This window comes from Petaurus breviceps, unplaced genomic scaffold (genome assembly GCF_028583685.1).
Source record: "Petaurus breviceps papuanus isolate PSGF00001 unplaced genomic scaffold, PetGlider_PUasm1.0 215, whole genome shotgun sequence".
Taxonomy (NCBI): domain Eukaryota; kingdom Metazoa; phylum Chordata; class Mammalia; order Diprotodontia; family Petauridae; genus Petaurus; species Petaurus breviceps.
Genome location: NW_027185865.1, coordinates 408767 through 429392, shown reverse-complemented (window position 1 = coordinate 429392; position 20626 = coordinate 408767). Strand labels below are relative to the sequence as shown.

General features: G+C 41.4%; 1 protein-coding gene across 1 annotated transcript; it reads right to left on the bottom strand.

Moving 5' to 3' along the window:
- Positions 1-443: 443 nt before the first annotated feature.
- LOC138165814 (zinc finger protein 665-like) lies at positions 444-20572 on the bottom strand. Its single transcript, XM_069094164.1, has 4 exons — positions 20093-20572; positions 13025-13151; positions 12477-12572; positions 444-3458 (listed from the first exon to the last, which is right to left on the bottom strand). The coding sequence occupies exons 1-4, from the start codon at positions 20120-20122 to the stop codon at positions 1132-1134; spliced, it is 2580 nt and encodes an 859-aa protein (XP_068950265.1). The 5' UTR covers positions 20123-20572; the 3' UTR covers positions 444-1131.
- Positions 20573-20626: the final 54 nt, after the last annotated feature.

The following is a 20626-nucleotide window of genomic DNA, read 5'->3' as shown; positions in this document are numbered from 1 at the left end:
CTATACATAGTTTTTTTCCAAACTGCTTTTCAGTATTCCCAGCAATTTTGGTCACTACAAGAAAAGAGAGAAGGAGAGGGGAGGGAAGGAGAAGGGAAGAGAGGAAGGGGAAGGGAAGGAAGAAAGGAGAGTCCCGTGGATGGGCTGAAATGGTCATATGGGAGTGGGCAGCTTTTGTTCAGCCCTTAGCCACCCACTGCAGAGGTTAGCCTTTCCTCCCTTTGACTTTGTTAAGGGGTCCAGGCCACCAATTATTTTCCTTCTGAGAGCCTTAGGGGGCAGGAAATAGGTGCTAGGAGGATGTGGAGGTGTGGGGATAGGGTGGACTGCCCTTGTGTCCATTCCTGTCATCTAATGTGAAATGCCATAAAGGATGTTTTAAAACGTACCTGTCAGATCTATGCATAAGGGAAGAGTTGAATGACCAAACGAGTGAGGATCACGAGAGGTAAATAGATAATTTTGATTCTATGAAATTTAAGCGTTTTTACACTTGGCACATGCAAATGTAAACAAAATAAAAAAATTCTTTTGTCTTTCTTGTCTGATTCCTCCCTCCCCCATCCCTTTTCCAAGGGATGAAGCAGATCGTATTTAGCACAGCTGCCTACACGAACATCTTACTCCTTTCTTGTTTTCTCCGTAAGTTGGGGAGGAGAGTCCGAGGGTTACTGGAATTTCAACACATGTTTTACTAAGGGATTTCGCGCCTCACACCTTACTTTAGTCTCTTCTCACTGTGGATTCTCTGAAATAAATTTAAGACTTCTCTTCTCTCCATAACCCCTGCCAATGTAACCACATTTCTGATATTTCTCTCCAACATTCTGTGATGGGGAACAAAGGATGGCCTGTAGCTGAGTACCTTCCTCTATTCATTATAAACATACTCTCCAAAGCAAATTCTCTGCTGTCAATTTAGTTCTAGGTTAGAGCAAGACAACATCTCAGAGCCATTCTCTAAGATGTAACAACTTGCTTTCTCTGAAGGACTCTGTACATCTATTATATTAGTTATGGTTATCTTTCCAGTATGAATCTTCTAATACTGTATAAAAGTACTTTCTTATGCATGTTCTGGTGTTGCCCAAGGTCTGGTCTCTGACTGAAGAACTGCTGACATTCCGTACATTAATAAGGTTTGCCTCCAATATGGATCCTCTGATGTTGAGTAAACTGGGAGCTCAGGCGAAAGGCCTTCCCACATGCATTACATTTATATGGTTTCTCTCCAGTATGAATCATCCGGTGTCGAGTGAGTCCTGCCCTCAGACGGAAGGCCTTTCCACATTCACTGCATTCATAAGGCTTCTCTCCAGTGTGAACTGTCTGGTGTCTGGTAACTTCTGCCCTTAGGCGGAAGGCCTTCCCACATTCATTACACTCATAAGGTTTCTCACCTGTATGGATCATCTGGTGTCCAGCAAGGTGTACACTTTGGCGAAAGGCCTTCCCACATTCATCACATTTATATGGTTTTTCTCCAGTATGAATTCTCTGATGTAGAATAAGTTCTGTACTATGGTAAAAGGCCTTCCCACAGTCTTTACATCCATAAGGCTTCTCTCCAGTGTGAATTGTCTGATGGCGAATAAGATGTGCACTGAGGCGGAAGACCTTTCCACATTCATGACATTCATAAGGTTTCTCTCCTGTATGAATTCTCTGATGCTGTGTAAGCTTTCCACTCACATGGAAGGCTTTCCCACATTCATTGCATTTATAAGGTTTTTCTCCTGTATGAATTCTCTGATGGCGGGCCAGCTGGGCACTCAGACGGAAGGCCTTTCCACAATTATTACATTCATAAGGTTTCTCTCCAGTATGAATCCTCTGATGCTGAGTAAACTGGGAACTCAGAAGGAAGGCTTTCCCACATTCCTTACATTCATAAGGTTTCTCTCCAGTATGAACTGTCTGATGTCGAGTAAGTTCTGCCCTCAGACGGAAGGCCTTCCCACATTCATTACATTCGTAAGGCTTTTCTCCAGTGTGAACTGTCTGATGTCGAGTGACTTCTGCCCTCAGACGGAAGGCCTTCCCACATTCATTACATTCATAAGGTTTCTCTCCAGTATGGATCATCTGATGTCCAATAAGGTGCACACTCTGGCGAAAGGCCTTCCCACATACATTGCATTCATAAGGCTTCTCTCCAGTGTGAATCATCTGATGTCCGATAAGGTGCACACTGAGGCGGAAGCCCTTCCCACATTCATGACATTCATAAGGTTTCTCTCCAGTATGAATCATCTGATGTCCAATAAGGTGCACACTCTGGCGAAAGGCCTTCCCACATACATTGCATTCATAAGGTTTCTCACCAGTATGAATCATCTGATGTCCGATAAGATGCACACTCTGGCGAAAGCCCTTCCCACATACATTACATTCATAAGGTTTCTCTCCAGTATGAATAGTCTGATGACGTGTAACTTCAGCTCTCAGGCGGAAGGCTTTTCCACATTCATTACATTTAAAGGGTTTCTCTCCAGTATGAATTTTCTGATGCCTGGCAAGTTTCCCAATCACAAGAAACGTCTTCCCACACACATTACACTCATAAGGCTTCCTTCCAGTATGAATTTTCTGGTGGTAATTTAGTTCTGTAATCTGGCATAAGGCCTTTCCACAGTCGTGGCATTTACAAGGTTTTTCTCTAGTATGAACTGTCTGGTGGCAAATAAGATGTGCGTTCTGATAGATCTGTCCACATTCATTACATTTGTAAGTTTTCTCCTCAGTAGGAATCTTCTCATAGGAAGTAACAAATGGATTGTCCTTAGGTTTTCCACATTTACTGTGTTCATGAAACCTCTCCTCGCTGTGAGTTCCTTTATATTCAATAAGTTGTGGATTCTGGGAAAAAGCATTCTCAAGTTCACTGCATTTATTGGATATTTTTGTAATATCTATTATTTGATGGGAATTAATGGATGCGCTGGGTTTGTAGATGAAGTCTTTCCTGCTTTCTTTGTATTCACACAGATTCTCTCCAGGACATAGTCTATTGTATTTTGTGTATTCTAATTTGGAACTCAAAGATTTCTCACTTTCATTACACTTTGGAAATATTTTCTCTGAACAGATTCTGTTACATTTATTTAGGTCTGGACATGGAGTGAAGTTCTTTTTCTGTGTATCATATGCACAAAAATTCTCTCCCACAGACATTTTCTGTTGTGAAAAAAGGACTGGCTCCACATGGAGATTTCTTCCATCCTTACTACATTCAAGGCCTCTCAATTTATTGTGAGTTTTTCTTTCAGGAATTCTGACATTACCAGAACGTGTCTCTTTAGTATTCTTCTGCATCTCTAACCTAGCCTTATATTCCCAGACTTTTCTCAAGCAAGAGACATAGAAATCATTCCTTAATGATCTTTTATGGTATGATGAGTCCACAGAAATTCCCTGTTTTGGAGTTGGCGCCTTGACTTCAGGCCTAGCCTCCCAATCTGGAAGAAGCAAAAAATGTAAATATTTCCTGTATCCATCTGCTACTTACTTAGGTCTGTCTTTTGTCTGCACCAAAAAGAAATAGTGTCAAATATTAAAGAGGAAGACAATACTATCACCTTATGATTGTATAGTCATTTCTAGTTGATGAAAACTTTTCGAACTGATCTTCACAATGATCTCATGATATGAGGAAATTATTAACTTTTCTAAATGACAAAAGAAGCAGCTAGATGGCCAACTGGATAGAGGTCTCAGGAAGGAAAGAAGAAGACTCCTGGGTTAGGTACTTACTAGCTGTGTGACCCTGGAAAACTCATTTCATTTCTTCATGTCCCAGTTCTCTCATCTACAAAAGGAGGAAGTTGATTCTGAAAAGCACTTTTAAACTATACAAATATATCCTCTGACCCAGAGATTCATTTGTTAAGCTTGTGCTCAAAGGAGAGGAAGAGCGGGATGAAGAAGAGGAGGAAAAGGAGGAAGAAATGACTAAACCAAACTCTAGAACATAGATGTAATGGAAAGTTACCATGCTGTGAGAAATGGCAGACATGATGAATACAGAGAAACATGGAAACACATACATGGGCTGATACAGAGTGAAGTGAATCAAACCAATAAAATATATACAAAAATAAGTGTTACCTAATGAATGTTGCCAAATTTCAAAGAAACTTGTATGCAAAATAATTTTTACATATATGTGTGTGTGTGTGTAAATATATATATGTATATGAGAAGACAAACTTTCCCAGTGGTCTCTATCCTCCTGTCTATTAATATTACTAGAGTACTGCTATCTTTTTAAAAAATTTATAAGCTTCAGAAGGGAACTATCCAGAAAAAACTGAGCGGGAGCAGGGGGGGACATGCGGGAGGGGGATGGGGGGGTTAGAGAAGAGAGAGGAAACGGCAGAGCAGCCCAGGTCATTTCCAAACTACATAATATAACTGTAGCACAGTCTGTCTGCTGGAGTTTAGGAGCGGGAGGAGGCCAATGGCCCGGACCTACCCGTACCTTTTCTGGTTCCTGACCATTCGGAAACCAGTCTTGGATGTCCTGGCTGTTTCATCAGGGTACCCCAAGCTTTGGTACGATTTAACTGCAGCCTTCTACCCTGAACTGAAAAAGTTCTCATATACGATCCATGGCTACTTAAATAACAGGAAATTCCTGTCCTTTGACATCAAGAGTCAAAATGTGGATTTGAAGTCATTGGAGAAAGAAGATATTGAGTATCTCATAGAGACGGAGAAGGAGCTGGAAGAAATCCTTTGGGTCATTGATCAAAATACTGAGAAGAAAGAAAGTTCTCATACTCTCCAGGTCATTCTGGGCTGTGAATTGCAAATGAATGGCTATGTCAGGGGCTTCTGGAACTGCCGATATAATGGACAGGACTTCCTCAGTTTATCCCTGGAAAACCTGACCTGGACAGGAGTCAGTCCTGAGGCCCAGGAAGTCAAGAAAATTTTGGAGAACAAGCCCCAACTGGATATCTGGACCTATGTTCTGGGGCACTGTCCTGCTTATCTCAGGAATTACCAGAGGCAAAATCCAGAGGAGACAGAGATGGCAATACCTATCTTACATCTACCCCGTTCTACAACACCTGGGAGCATGCCCACTGGCACCAACAACAGAGCTTTCACTGGAATTGTTACTGTCATCTCCATCATAATTCTTGCAGTTGTCAGATGATGGAAAACTTTTGAAGGCCTTTGACCAATGGAACAAGAATCCATTCCTCATCAAGGAGAAACATAACTGAATAGGAATACATGGAGTCCTTTTCTATCAGAGCAACCTTTCTCCAATAAAAACTCTGAAAAGCCATTTAAACAACAATCCTGTCACAACATTCCAGTTTAAATGGGGAATAGAACCACTCTCCAAAAGTCTTAAATAACAACCACTACTCTTCTAATTTCCTATCAGTACTGTAGTATAAGAGGCAGCTAAGGTGTGACGATGGATAGAATGCAGGGTCTGGAGTCAGGCAGAAACTAAATTCAAATCCAGGTACACACAATAAGAAGAGTCATCCGTGTCTAAACAACAACTGCATTGTAAATCTACCAGCTAACTTCTCTTTCCCTCTTGTGTCTCTACTCCTCCTTTCTTTGTCTTCTGCAGGTAATAAGTGCCTATTGTTTTAAAAAAAATGTACAAGCTTCTCTTTTCCACGAGACCTTATCCTTCACATCTCCTCCTTTCTCAACAAAATTCTCAGAAACAGACGTCTACATTAATTGCCTCTACTTTCAAGCTTCTTACTCCTCCAAACCTTGCAATATGGATTCCAGTCCTACTCCACAAAACCTCTCATCCCATGGCAACCAACCAACCCTACTCCTATCATTGCCTCTGAAACATCGAAGACTGCTGACCATGCTCAGTATCTTTCATGGGTTCTCTCTTCTTTTCCCTCCTTTATTAACAGAGGGCTTTATTGAGATCATAGTCCCATCCAGCATAGGAATGAGCCCTTCTTAGGGCCGACTACTCAAGGCACTTCAGTGAAGGGAACCAGACTAGCCTCTTTGTTTGATCAACTTCTTGGGATACCGATTGATGGAGTAAACATAGTTCACCAAGCAATGTGCTTGCTGCAGGTGCTTCAAAGGCAAAAAAACAAATTCTTAACTTCAAATGAGGGTGGGTGGAGGAGGGGGGAATGACACGTATGGATATAAGTAAATAACAAATATGAGTAGTTAATACAACAGGGCATCAAGAAAGACCCTGTTTAAAAAGTCTCACTTGAGTTGAGACTTGAAAAGTGGTAGAGGGGGCAGAAGGGATGAAGAATGGGGCCCAGCCAGTGTAAAAACATAACAGTTCTTCCCTTTCTCCTCCAGGACACTGAGCTTTAACTGTTAACCCTTTCTTCTCTACGGCCACCCCTCCTACAATAGAGTTATGCACATCTTCTCCATTTCCTGCGGGAATTGATACTTCTCTGAGTAAGGTACTACAGAAAATGAGAACTGGGGACAGGATCTATCAGACAACAAAAGCTATTTAGAAGAGGAGACCCAAAACAGGTATCTTAGAAACTTCAATTTCGTGGGGAATCCAGTGACAAAAGAAGCAATAATGAAGTATGAGGAACATGAATCAAAGAAGAGAAGTCCAGAATAAGCAAAAAGGAAAAGAACAAGAGAATCCTTTTTAGAAAAAGATGGAGAGGGTGGCTAGGTGGCACAGTGAATAGAGCACCGGCCCTGGAGTCAGGAGGACCTGAGTTCAAATCTGGCCTCAGACACTTAACACAAAAACTAGTCATGTGACTTTAGGCAAGTCACTTAACCCAATTGCCCTCCAAAAAGCAAAAAAAAAAAAAGATAACCAGAAAAAGATGGAGAAAATGAAATTTTTAAAACCCCCAAAAAAGTTGAAAAAGAGCAGAGGAAGAGGTATTACACTAGACTCCTTAACTGAGAGATTAAAAACAAAAAAAGGGGAAGAATTAGATAAAAGGAACAAATAAAAAGGAAGAAAGGAGTTAAGGAAAACTAAGAAAGGGAATAACAAATGGGGAGAGGTAAGAAAATAGGAAAGAAGAAAATGAATTACCTGAATAGACACTAAAAAAATTTCTAAACCAACAAATAAATAACACTCAAACACAAAAGAAGAGATAATAATAATTAGAGAAGAAAAAGATAAACTGGAAACCCCTTCCTCCCCCACAAAAAAAAAAACTATTAAGATGATAATAAGGCTAAAAGATAGCTCTTTGAAAAGATAAAATTGATAAACCTTTAGATGATCTGATTAAAAAGAAGAGTGCAAAAATTCAAATAAGCCAAATAGCAAATAAACAAGGTAAAAATCATGACAAAAGAAGAACAAATAAAAAGAATAATTCAAATTCACTATGTAAATGCTAACACAACTGAGAGGAAAAAATAAAAGAATACCCTCAAAAATATAAAATACCCAAACTATAAGACCAAATAGATGTTTTAAATAATACAATCTCAGAAAAGGAAAGAAAGCTAGCTGCAAAGGAAATACCAAAGAAAAAAACTTCTGGTATTGAAGGATTTTCAGGAGAATTCTATCAAACTTTTAAAGAACAATTAATACCAATACAAATTATTCTTAAAAATTGAGAAAGAAAGCACCCTACTAGGTTCTTTTTGTGAGACAAAATATATATTATATAATATATACATAAAATTAAACTAAGGGACAACTACGCACAAAACTAAAAACCAGTATATCAATCCAACAACTTTAAATAAAATCCTGTCAGACTACAGTAATTCAACCAAGAATATATCCATTATGACCAATTTGAATATATAACAAGACTACAAGGATGGTTCAACATTAGGAAAACAATCAACAAAATCGTATTAGAAATAAAAAACATCTAAAACCACAAGATGTGGGAAAAGTCTTTAACAAAGTATAACACTTATGAAGAAAAATAGGCATTGAGTGACCTTAAAGAATATTATGATACTTTAAAAAAAAGTCATGGAAAGTATTTGTCTAAAACGAAAAGCAAGCACAATATACTGTGGGGATACACCAGAAGCTGCTGCTGTTATTCAGTCACATCAAATTCATCATGACTCCATTTGGGGTTTTCTTGGCAAAGATGGTGAAGTAGTTCACCATGTCCTTTCCCAGCTCGTTCTACAGATGAGGAAACTGAGGCAAACAGGGTAAGTGACTTGCCCAGGGTCACATTTGAACTCAGGAAAAGCAATCTTCCTGACAGCAGGCTATGCACCTTATTCACTACATTACCTAACTTCCCCATACACTAGAAACTTTCCAAACATATGAGTAAAGCAAGGATGCTTACTCTGTCAACTATTATTTTATATAGTTCTAGAAATGGTTCAATAGCATAAGAGAAAGAACTTAAAGGTGTAAAGAGAGACAAAGAGGAGATAAAACTATGTACCAATGGTTTATATAGAAAACCCTAGGAAATTTGTAAAGATGCTAAGATACTTAAAGGTTTCAGCAGCATTCCAGGCTAGAAAATAAACCCATAAAAATATAAAATAAAAACATTTCTATAAAATAGTAAAATTCCAACAGGCCATAAAATAAAGAAAAATTATATTGCAAATAATTACAAAATGCGTAAAACATTTGGGAATCGATATACTAAAGCACTCAAAATACTTGTATACATTCCATTACAAAGTGATCCTTAAAGAAATAAAGGAAAACTTAAATAACTTAAGGAATATTCAGTGCACATGGCTGGGCCATGCCAATATAATAAAAATGACAATAGTACCAAAGTTCATCTACATTTTAAATGTTATGCCAATCAAATTATCAGACATATTTTATACCATTGAATAAAAAAATTCAATGAAAAAAAAAACCTAAAATATCAAGAGAAATAATGAAAAGAGGTTGATATAAAGGAAGAATAGCACTTCTAGAACTCAACAAATATCATACTATTTAAAAGTTTATTTAATGTTCATGTATCTTTCAAAGCTATGAGTAGGAGACATATTCTTAGCCAAACAAGGGGTAGAGACAACTGAGTGAGCGAATGAATGAATAAATTAAGAATGCACTAAGTGCTCACTGCATACAAAGCGTATAGCCACCAACAGAAAAGCAGGACAGTCTCTGATCTCAGAGACCTCCCACTCGAATGGGGAGACGACACGTGTGGATGGTGTCAGCCACAAGCAGGGCAGATATTACAGCTGCCAAAGTTTCAAACACAGAACTTCGATAACAGGAAACTGAAAATCTTAATAAACGTAATTAATGCATTCATGATAAGGGAAATGTTCTACTAGGAAAAAAAAACTTTATTATCAAATTTCACTGATAACCCTAAAAGATATCAAAGCAATTAGGGGGGGAAATACATTTATTCATATATGTGTATGTATGTGTAGCTATATCTGTATATTTGCATATATAGAACTAAAAGTTATTCCCCACTAGATAAGTGGTCAAAAGATATAAAGAAGCAGTTCCCCAAGGAAGAATGGTAAACTATTAACAACCAAATGAACAGATATTCCAAATCATTAACGATAAAAAATGCAAATTAAAACAACTTTGAGGTCTCACCTTACACCCTATAAACTGGCAAAAGTGGAAACTGTTCATATTGGTGGGTTTGAGGGAATACAGGCACATGCATTGCTGGTGGAGCTGTGAAATGGTACAACCATTTTGGGAAGCAATTTGGAATTATGTAAAGGAGTTGACTAAAGTGTCTATGTCCTTGGATCCAGACATTCCACTACTAAGATTATGCTCCCAGGAAGCCATTGATCAGAATAAAATCCCCATATACAACAAAATATTTACAGTAGCACTTTTTGCAACAGCAATGAATTAGAAACAATGCTGAATCCCACTGATGGGGGAACATCTAAATAAACTGTGGTACATGAATATACTGGAATATTACTGTACTGTAAGAAATGATCAATGTGATGAATACAAAGAATCATAGAAAGGTTGATATGAATAGATGCATAATGAAGTAAGCAGCACCAAGAAAACAACAGACACAACAGTATAAATAACCGAGGGGCTCCAAGGACAAGATATGAACAGTCCCGCCCCTCGACCCTTTGCAGAAGGGGGGAGGTCGACAAGAACTTTACACAGAACGTATTTTGAGACATTTCCAATGTGCTGATTAGTTTGTCTGATATTTCCCCTTTCTTTACTTTCAGCTTAAAAAAATACTATTTGTTCCACGAGATGGTTCTTTTGGAGAGGAAGGGAAGCTGGGAAGAATTAGTTGGAGGTAAAAAATAAAAGACATCCATAAAAACATATTTTTTAAAAATTTAAATTTTTTTATTTTATTTTGGGAAGGCAATTGGGACTAAGTCCCAATTGGGACTAAGCCCAAGGTCACATGGATAGTTTTTGTGTTGTGTCTGAGGCCAGATTTGAACTCAGGTCCTCCTGACTCCAGGGCCAGTGCTCTACTCACTGTGCCACCTAGCTGCCCCAAAAAATTTTAAATTGTTATAAAATTACAAAGAAAAAGCACGGCTCCAAAGTATATCCACCCAAAGGGGTGAGAGGTCCTTGAGTATCATACGTTACAAATATTTATAGACTTTTCTGATGAATCAACCATTTATGTTGGGTTTTTTTTTCCTTTTTATTATTTGTATATGAAGTGGCTCTCCAAGAGTGGGAGGAATAATGGGGAAAAATATAATGATGTTATTAAAAGGACATTAATAAAACCTTGGTAAGAAGAAAGAGAAAAAAATAAGAGGCTGCTGCAATATGAAGACCAAAGCTCGTGTTGAAAGAGGACAAATGAGAATCTTAGCAGGGATGGCACTGCACATAATGGTGGACTTTGTGGACATGTTGATTAGCTTTTCTGGGCTCTTTCTGCTTCCTCTTGCAAAAAAGATTCTGATGAAGATCAGAGTGGCTCTCTGGGAGACAAGACAGGCTGGAAAAACTGCAAAGCCCCCACCCCCCCCAACCCTCCCTTCCTGTCCCTGGCACCACCACTGCTCCCAACTCAGTAACCTGGGCATTGTCCTCCATCCCTTTTCCCTCCTTCCATGTCTGGCTGCCATTTTTACCTCTACATCTCCTTCATCTGAACCCTTCTCAGTCCTCACAGATACGTTGGTTCAGGTCCTCATTGCCTCCCACATGGATTACTACAGCAGCCAACTCCGGGGTCTCCCTGCCTTAAGTTTCCCACCACAACGATCCCTTCTACCTTGCTCAGATCTGCCCATCTCACTCTACACCCCAAGGACTCCTTATCATCCCTAGGCTCAATTATAAACTGTTTGGCTTATAATGCCTTCCAAGGTAGACTAGACATCACTTTCCCTCTGCACAAGCTGACCATCTTTCTGCTCCTCCCACACAACACTCAGTCTCACATAACAAGAATCTGGAATTGATTCTTGTTTCAAAATATGACATGAACAAAAATATTTTGAAAAGAAAAAAATCTTCATCAGAAAGAGAACTAGAAGTGATGTAGAATGAAGATGGCAGAAATAGACTCTGCATAAGCCCCCTAACGAAGGAGAAAGGCAAGGCGGCACATCACTGAACACCAAGACAGAACCAAGAGCTTGGAGGGCGATATGCAAAGATAAAAGCTTTTTCTAATTGTTTGAATGAAGAAGTGATGAGAGGTGAAGCAGAGGGTGGGTAGTAATAATTTGAATAGGAGAAAGAAACAGAGACAGACAGAGAGCACAGACAGGATGAGGAAAGGGATGGAGGGTTTCAGTCCTGGTTCTGCCATTCACTAGTCACCAGAATAACCCTGGATAAGTCATTACATTCTCTTGGCCTCAGTTCTCATAATCTGCAGAATGTAGACCTTAGAGTGGATGATCTAAATCATGCCTGTGGGCCATTTGTACCAAGCTAAGGGATTTCCTTTACTTACAATGGATGTTTTCCTCAACATTTTTGCTGGCTGCCCAAAATCCTTTGGCATGTGGTCCATGGGCTACAGGCTATGCAGGCCTGATCTAAATCTATGACTCTGTGCTCTATTCCCTACTATGGGTCCCATTTTTTTCTAAGGTTGAAATGACAAATGAGTCAAGAATTGAGGAACGAGATTTGTCCTGAGAAAAGAACAGGATCCCTGAAGGAGCTCATCCTACAAGCCTTAGCTCTTCTCCATAGGCCAGGGACCTTTGAGGATGGCTCCCTGTCTAACATTTTAAGAGTTTCTCCTGCACTAAGTGGTCAGTGGATAGAGAGTGCTGAAGCTGAGAGTCAGGAAGACCCAAATTCAAATCCAGCATCAGACACTTACTAACCATCAGATACTTGTCTAACCCTGGGCAAGAGACTTAATCTCCATCAGCATGAGGATATAACTGCATCTGCCAGGATTGTGGTGAGGACTGGAATGAGATTAATGCCTACAAAGTGTTTTAAAAGCCTTACAACACTATACAAATGCTGACTATCATTACTGTCATTAAGGACCCAAAGAACTGTTTTTTGCAATGACTCATCTGCCTGAAAGTCATTCACTCACCTGCACAGGGGCCTCCTGGGACTTCTCTCTCAGACATCCAAGGTGCTTCCCCTTGCTCCAAATGATAGATTACATCTGGCTTGGAAACGGCAAGTCCTGCTCATTGGAAATGGAAAAGTGTTGAGAACAGAGAGTCCCTCTGAAAAAAAGTGAGATCCATCTCAGCCCCTCTGAGAAAAGGTGGGCCTGTCTGGAAGGTCCAGACTACTGCCCAGGCTCACTAAAGGAGGGTCTTCATTACATCCCTAGCAATCACAGAGAATTTGCCTCATGCCTTCTAAGAGGCAGGACTTTTCTCTTGTTTCGTGTTCATCTTCACATTGGGACTTTGGGGGACAATCTACGACCTGAGGAGACAGACTGGGGGAACCAGAGCCTCAGGGATAACACTATCAAGCTCCTAGTTTCCCTTCTGTAGAATGTCAGCTCCCAAGGGCAGCACCTATGTCTTTCTCTCTTTGTATCCCTGGTGCCTGGCACAGAGTTGATGGGGGAAGCAGGTGGTACAAGGCATGCCAGACAGTAACAGCTCAAGAACTGTTCCTCACCCAGGCAGACTAGGTTCCCATAGTTCTCCAGCATCACCTCCCTGTAGAGCTCCTTCTGCGAAGGGTCCAGCTGCCCCCATTCCTCCCAGGTGAAGTCGACAGCCACATCCCTAAAGGTCAGGGATTCCTGAAACACCAAATGAATGTCCACTTACCTAGAGACCACTCCTCCAATGGAGCTAAGAAAGGAGCAGAGCTATCAGAAACTGCAGAGAGTTCTCCCTGCAGTGTCCCAAGCTGGTAACAAGCCAAGTAAAAAAAACAAAGAGTTATCTGAAGATATCCAGTGTGCCTGAAAAAGCCCAAGGGCCTGAACTCACAGCCCAGTCTGCCTTTGCCCCAGGCCTGTAAGATGAGGAAATCAGACCATCTGAGAAGCTGTGGTTCATGGCCCTGGGCACATCAAGGTGGGTAGAGAGTACAAGCCTTCTTTTTTCCTGGAAGCTACAAGAGCCCCTTTGCCTTGGAGCCTGTTTTCTTCAGGAGGTGCTGAATTTCACAGAAGCACACCCTGCTTCTCCATGTCTCCTGCTGAACCGACCCAGAGGCTCCTGGGTGGCATTTCCAAATCTATCAGCAGGGGTCCTTTTCTTTCTTTCTTCTTTTTTTGGTCGAGGTAGACAGCTTTTTTCAATCTGTCTGTTGATTCCTTGCATTTCTTTTGAGACCTTCCTGTTCCTATCTGCTGGGGAAGGAGCCAACGTAAAGCCAAGCAAGAACAGCTTTCCAAAAGAATGCTACTGTGAACAGCTTTTTGAGGTTCTGATTACACGGTATAGTGAACACTCTTTTATTCAATAACAAATCAGAGCAAAACATTCACAGAAAATCAAGGTACAGCATTCACAATGTTACAACTTATCACAGAAAATCAAAATATAGTATTCACAACAACTTATCACTAAAATGGCCACACAGTTTTTACCACAGTGGTCACATAGTTTTAAACAAAGTACAATCATTTAGTCAATCAAACTTAGTAACTTGATCATTCAATCAACTCAATCATTCAGCATCTCCTTAAGTGTCACAAAATACAAAAGTCAAAGTTCTTCACTCATGGGGCACACTAAGTTACAAATCAGTCACTATTCAGTCATCATTCACTATTCAATTATCAGAAAATACATGGGCCATCCACCCATGTCACAAGTAAATCACAATCTTCTCAGTCAGTACACAGTATCCAAGTAAAGTTTTCTTTCAGTTTGACTCGGGGTAGGCTCTCAGATTCCCTGAGTCCCCTTCCATGGTCCCAGCTGCTACCTGGATTCACCAAACTGTCACATGGGTTCAAAGGCAGACAGCTCCAAGCTCCTTGTCTGGCTCTCCAAGCAGTTCCTGCTCCATGCTGAAGCTCACAGTGTCCAGTCCACCTTCAATCCTTCACAGTTCCTGTTCCCGGGAAGTCAAGGCTTAACAAAGCCACAACATTTGTACAAAATATCGACATCACAGTCATGCTTCCTGTCTTCTGCAGCTCCAGCTGGTCCTCAGAAAACCTCAGCAGCTCCAGCTGGCCCTCAGAAGTGTTCAGCAGCCTCAGCTCGGTTCAAAAACATCAAAATCACTTTCTCCAGCCTTCACGTGGCTGGCTCCAAGGAATTCTGACTTTCCCCACGAGGGTTTTTCCTTATATACAGTATTGCTCCTCCCCGTCACATCAGCAACAGGGGCTCATACCTTCTCTTTCTCTAACAGGCTTAATTTGAAACTAGGTGCCAAGTACCTGTCAGCTTTCCAATGCAAAGGGATCTTCAAATTTCATTAAATTACATTTCCATTACATTCATTATATTACAGCCCCAGACACAAGACTGTGCATCTCAGAACTGAGACTGAATCCCGTCTTCTGATTTCCAGGCCCCTGGCTCCTTTATTACCAAAATCCCTCTTGCTCTACAGGTCAAGCGCACAAGTGAGCATTATCTGCCTTTGAGTTCTTCAGTTTGCACAAATCAATCAACTTTCCATCTTAGAAAGCTGGGGAAGGGAGGTGGTGAAAAACGTTCAGCATCCCTTAGCCAGGGCCAAAGGGGAGACTCAGAGATCAGCTGTCTATGCTTCTATCCATCACACTGCACTAGAATCATCATATCATAGGTCCCTCGGTCCAACTTCCTAGCTTTACAAATGAGGGATCTGAGGGTCAGAGAACAGACCTCCAGTGACCTCACTGGAGGTCACAGGAATATCACAGAGTCACCCGATTGGAGACACAGCCTAGATGCAGCCCAACCCTAATCCTACAGGGGTCCCCCTGGTAAATGTTCACAGAGCCTCTGCATGAAGATCCCCAATGAGGGGGACCCCATTTACCTCCCTCTAGGGCCTCCTTCACAGATGTGGAGATGGCTCCTCATAAGGAATGCATTCAAGGTCTTTCTGGACTTCCATGTCTGGTCCAGTAAATCAGCCTGCTCAAGTCTAGGAGATGACATCATGTTCCCCTCCTATCCAGGGTTACAGACTTTGTTTTAGATACAGTTATCATTTCAGTCACAATCGCTGAGCCCCTAGGTAAGAAAAGTCCTAACATACAGACAGGATCTTCTTTCCCCAGTTCAGTTCTGGGCCCTACTTCCGATCCGACAGCAATGCCTGATCCAGATGTGCAGGCCTTCTTCGTGGCCTGGGTGAGTCAAGCACCTCAGAGGCATCAGGGAGGGGGCTGCATATTAGGGGCCCTGATACAAACAGGACAATGCCTGGGCAAACACAACATCTAGAAAACCCAAAGAGGATTCTGGAAAGATGGCAGCATTAGTAAACGAAGGTCAGGGTAAAGCAGCTGTTCTCCCAAGACAGCCTAGGAAGACCCCAGGAAAGACCTGACCTCCAGGGGTAGAGTTCAGCCAACTCTGCAGAATCAACAAGCCCTGGGGGCCACTGGGGTTGGGAGGTAGCCTCAACCTGGTCTCTGGAGTAGGAGAAGACTGAAGGACCTTCCACAGTTGAGGGACGACACGAGTGGAGCTACAACTGCAGGGGAAAAGGCGCTGGCACACACCTGATAAGGGCAGTAGCAGAGGGGCGTGGACGGGGGATTGCAGGGAGTGAGATCACTGCAGGACAGCATGACCGGGGGCTCTAGCCATGGCTCAGGAGGGGAGAGGAGACCCCAAGGTTGAGCCCCAAGATAGACCTCAAGATAGAAGAGTAAGAAGGACCTGAGGCTTGGGGCATTATTCCCCATACCTCAGGACTAGAATCTGATCACACTAATAGCTGCTAAAAATAAAATGACACACACAAAAAATAAATAAAAATGAGTAAGCAAAGAAGGATGAACCCAACTTTATTTAGATAGCCACTATGGGGATAGGGAAGATCTAGGTTCATATTCAAAGGAAGATAATGGAGCTGAAAAAAGTCATTGCTTTTTTTCAATGAGCAACACCAAATGATCCCAAGCACAGAAAGAGTTCTTGGAAGAACTTAAAAAGGACTTTATAAATCAAATAAGAGAAATTAAGGAAAAATTCGAGGAAAAAAGAGCAATCCAAGAAAATCAAGAAAATTATGAAAAGAAAGTCAACCGATTTAAAATAGAGAACCAAAAACCTAAGGAAGAAAAGAATTCCTTAAACAAAGGACAACAGCAACAGAACTGGGAAAAGGGGGAGGTAATGACATTCTAAGACACAAAGAAACAATAAAACAAAATCAAAAGAATGAAAAATAGAGAATTTGAAACACCTCATCAGAAAAACAACTGATCTGGAGAACAGATTGAGGAGAAATAATATAAGAATAATATGACTGCCTGAAAATTATGATTAAAAAAAGAATTTTGATACAATATTACAAGAAATTATCAAGGAAAAATGCCCTGGGGTTCTATAACAAGAAGGCAAAGCAGAAACAGAAAAAATTCACTGATCACCCCCTGAAAGATATCTCAGGAGGGAAACTTACAGGAATATTACAGCCAAGTTTCAAAGCTCTAAGTTTGAGGAGAAAATATTGGAAGCAATAAGAAAATAAAAAACAATTTCAATATCATGAATCTACAATAAAGGATTACATAAGACCTAGCAGCAACTACACTGAAGAACCATAGATCTTGGAAAACTATATTTCATAGAGCAAAAGAGCTGGGGTTACACCAAGGATAACTTATCCAGCAAAGTATAATCCTGAATGGAAAAGATAGCCATTTAACAAACTGAAAGACTTTCAGGTATTTGTGACAAAAACAGCAGAACTTAACGGAAAATTTGACATACAACATCCAGGAGAAATATAAAGTAAACATTAAGGGCCAATTATAAGGAACACAATAAGGTTAAACTGTTTATTTCTTATATATAAAAATATTACCAGTTCTTTTATGACTATCATTTGAAAGAAAGACTTGGGCTGAACGGAGTATGATGGAGTCATTAAAAAAAATAAAGCTGCATAGGGAGAGATTAAAAAGGAGAAATTATCTCACACAAATGAGGCAAAAAACTGATACAGAAGAAGCTAGTAGTGGGGAGGGCAAGTAGTACTGGAACCTTACTCTCATCAGGAATGGGTTAAAGAAGGAACGACATATATCTAGAAAGACATAAAAGTTTTCTAAATTCAGAAAGAAATAAGAGAGCAAGGAGATAGGGTGGGGAGAGAGGATAAGGAGGGATTCTTGGAGAGGTGGGTAGGCTAAAGAATAGGAAGGCATGGCAATGGGTAAAAATAAAGCAGAGGAATGAGGAGGGACAGGAAAAGGGTGAGAAGGATAGTGAGGAAAAATAGGAAGAAGGAACATATACAACAAGTAATTATAGCTTAGCATGTGAATGGGATGAATTTATCCATAAAACGGAAACAGATAGCAGAGTAGAAGTTTGAATTCAACAATATGTTACTTTCAGGAAATGCTATAAAAATGAGAGCTACACATAATCATAAAATAAAGGTCAGGAGTAGAATTTATTATATAAAAAAGCAGGGGTAATAATCATGATTTTAGAAAGTTAAATCTAAAATAGATTTAATCAAAAGAGAATAATAGGGAAACAATCTTATGTGTCAGCCATATTATTCAATCATTTAAGATAACTAGAGAGTATAAAACATGTGAGAGTATACTTGCCAAAACAGACACAGGAATTATATGAATATCAACATAAAACACTTTTTATACAAATAAAATGAGATCGAAATAACTGAATATTTATTGCTCATGGGTAGGTAAAGCCTATAATAAAAAAAAGAACAGTTTTACCTAACTCAACTATTTATGTAATGCCATCCCAATTAAATTACTAAAAAATTATCTGAGTTAGAAAAAATAATAACAAAGCTCATTTGGAAGGGTCAGGAACTTCAAACAAACCAGGGGGAAAAGGTGTAAAGGAAGAAGATTCCGTTGTATCAGATCTCAAACTATATTATAAGGCGAGAGCATTGGTGAAGTGTGAAATGGATAATTCCTATAATTTTAAATTAAAACATTCTTGTATAAATAAAACCTAAGCAGCCAAGAATAGAAGGAAAGCAAAAAAACTGAGGAAAAAAACCTACATGGACAATGTCCCAGATAGAATATGATTGGTTTGGAATATTGTGGTGGTATAGGAAATAATGAGCTGATTGATTCTGAAAAACATGAATAATCTTGGACTTACGAAAGATGCTATCTACCTTCAGAAAAACAAATGACAAGTAGAAATAAGCAGAGTAGTGCACCCTTACAAATGTGTATGAGTGCAGGCGAATATATGTTTAGGTTTATACATATGTGTGTGTCTGTACTTAATCATAGCCTTGGGGGGGAGGGTAAATAAGTTTAAAAGTACACAAAAGAGAACAAAAGAAAACCTACAAGGAAGCAAAGATAGAGAGTTTTGAAAATAATGTGCAGTATTGATTATATAGGTTTTCTTGAAATGGAAATTTATTGCTTTATATTGGATCCTCTCAGGTTCTGCTACACACATGGCAATGCTTCTTTTTTATTTTATTATTTTGTACTTAACCTTAAAATAATTTTTAAAACTTTTAAAAAATTAATAAAAAAACAAAAGAAGACCTCACAGAATCCTTGTCCATTTAGACTTTCACAAGAGGGGCCTGCAGACATCCCTCAATTTTGACCCTGTCTCCTATGTGAGGAACAGACCTCACTTACTCTCTGCTTGTCTATCAAGAAACCTGGCATGATCTTAATCTGTGTCTGAGAGGCCCATGGAGAAGCTCCCTAAATACTGACTTCCCATCTTTCAAGTCATTTCCTTTTTTTTCTGGTAACAAGGAACAGCTGCTTTTAAGAGAAAAGGTGGCAGGTCTGTGGACATGAGCTGACCCCAGGACTAAGGCAGCAGAGACTCTGGGCTTCTGGTCAGGTGGCACACAATGAGCCTGTCTATAAACCTCAGTGTTCCGGCACTGCCAAGTCAGACTCATCCACCTGTCTAGCCGGCAAGGCTTCTGCCACTCTGCTGACGTCTCAGCAACTCAAGGTTTTCATCAATGGCAATGGGGGCAGCATTCCCTACAAGGCTCCTAGGTTTTCTGTGTTGCAGACCTGAAAGCTGTCTTTCTGTGGCTCCCTTTGGCATTTCTGGTAGCACACTTGGCACTGAGAGTACAGGGCGGGACCCCCTGCTCTAAGCCTAAATGAAACAGGGAGTGCATGCTGGGTGGAGAAGAGAGGGAGGGACGAGCATCCCAAGAAGGGTCCCCTGCAGGGAGGCCACAGCCTCAGCTAAGGTCTTCTCTAGCTGGGCCGCTTTTGGCAAAAAGCTCCTGGCCTTCTGTGCCCAGCCCCGAGCAGACAGTGCTCTGACAGGGCCAGCTCCTTCCGCTACAGGGCATGAGAGTGCCGTCTGTAATGCCAAGCAAAGGCAGCTTCCTACGCTTCAGGACGCCAGCGCAGGGGCCCTCCATTTAATTCGGTGACAAAGCAAGACCAGAGGAGATCACAGTACAGCGTTTGCTGAGTGTAATCCAATGCAGGCCTGGGACCACAAAGCCCGTTCCCAACCCTAAGCGCGGTGCCTTCATTTGTTCAATCGCCCTGGACTCAGCAGGTGGCCCGAGGATGACTTCTACCCCAGAGTGACAAGCTTAAGCACCCACCGACTGCCCACATGGAGGTCTCCGCTTCATCTTGGCCCCAGGCACGTTCTGGCAACCTGAGCTCCTGGGGAGACGAGGCTCAGCCAGGCCAGCGGCCTCATGGCCTCCCTCTCCGTCTGCACCCGCGGCCGGGCTCCCCAGCCTCTGCCACAGCAGCACCGTCCTTCGCCGGTGAACAAAGGGGGCAAAGCAACACCCAGCAGACGGACGCAGCCGCGGCCGCCCGGCCCCCTCCTCACTGCCTGCTGGGCCGGGCCAGGGGGCGCAGCGGGGGGGCTCTGGGACCCTCCCCTCCTCCGACCTGGCGGGGGCCCAAAGAGGACAAGGGGGGACACAAGGAAGAGGATGGAGGGGAGGGGGAGGAGTGAAGGCTGCGGAGAGGTAAGAGGAAGGCGGCCGGGGGGGGGGACCCCCCCGCACAGACCTCCGGGAGAGTGCCCCGCCCCTGGGGCCGACGCCGATGACGTCAGAGCCCACTTCCGAGGTCCCGTGACCACACGCCCGGAAGTCGGCGGGAATCGTCGTCGGCAGCCG

Bases quoted from the DNA above. Each gene is read 5' to 3' on its own strand.
- LOC138165814 (XM_069094164.1), bottom strand. From the start codon at position 20,122: ATGAAGCGGAGACCTCCATGTGGGCAGTCG. The intron at 13,152-20,092 runs GTGGGTGCTTAA...TTGGTGTTTCAG, and splicing joins GACCTCCATGTGGGCAGTCG to GAATCCCTGACCTTTAGGGA. The intron at 12,573-13,024 runs GTGAGGAACAGT...TCCAATGAGCAG, and splicing joins TGGGAACCTAGTCTGCCTGG to GACTTGCCGTTTCCAAGCCA.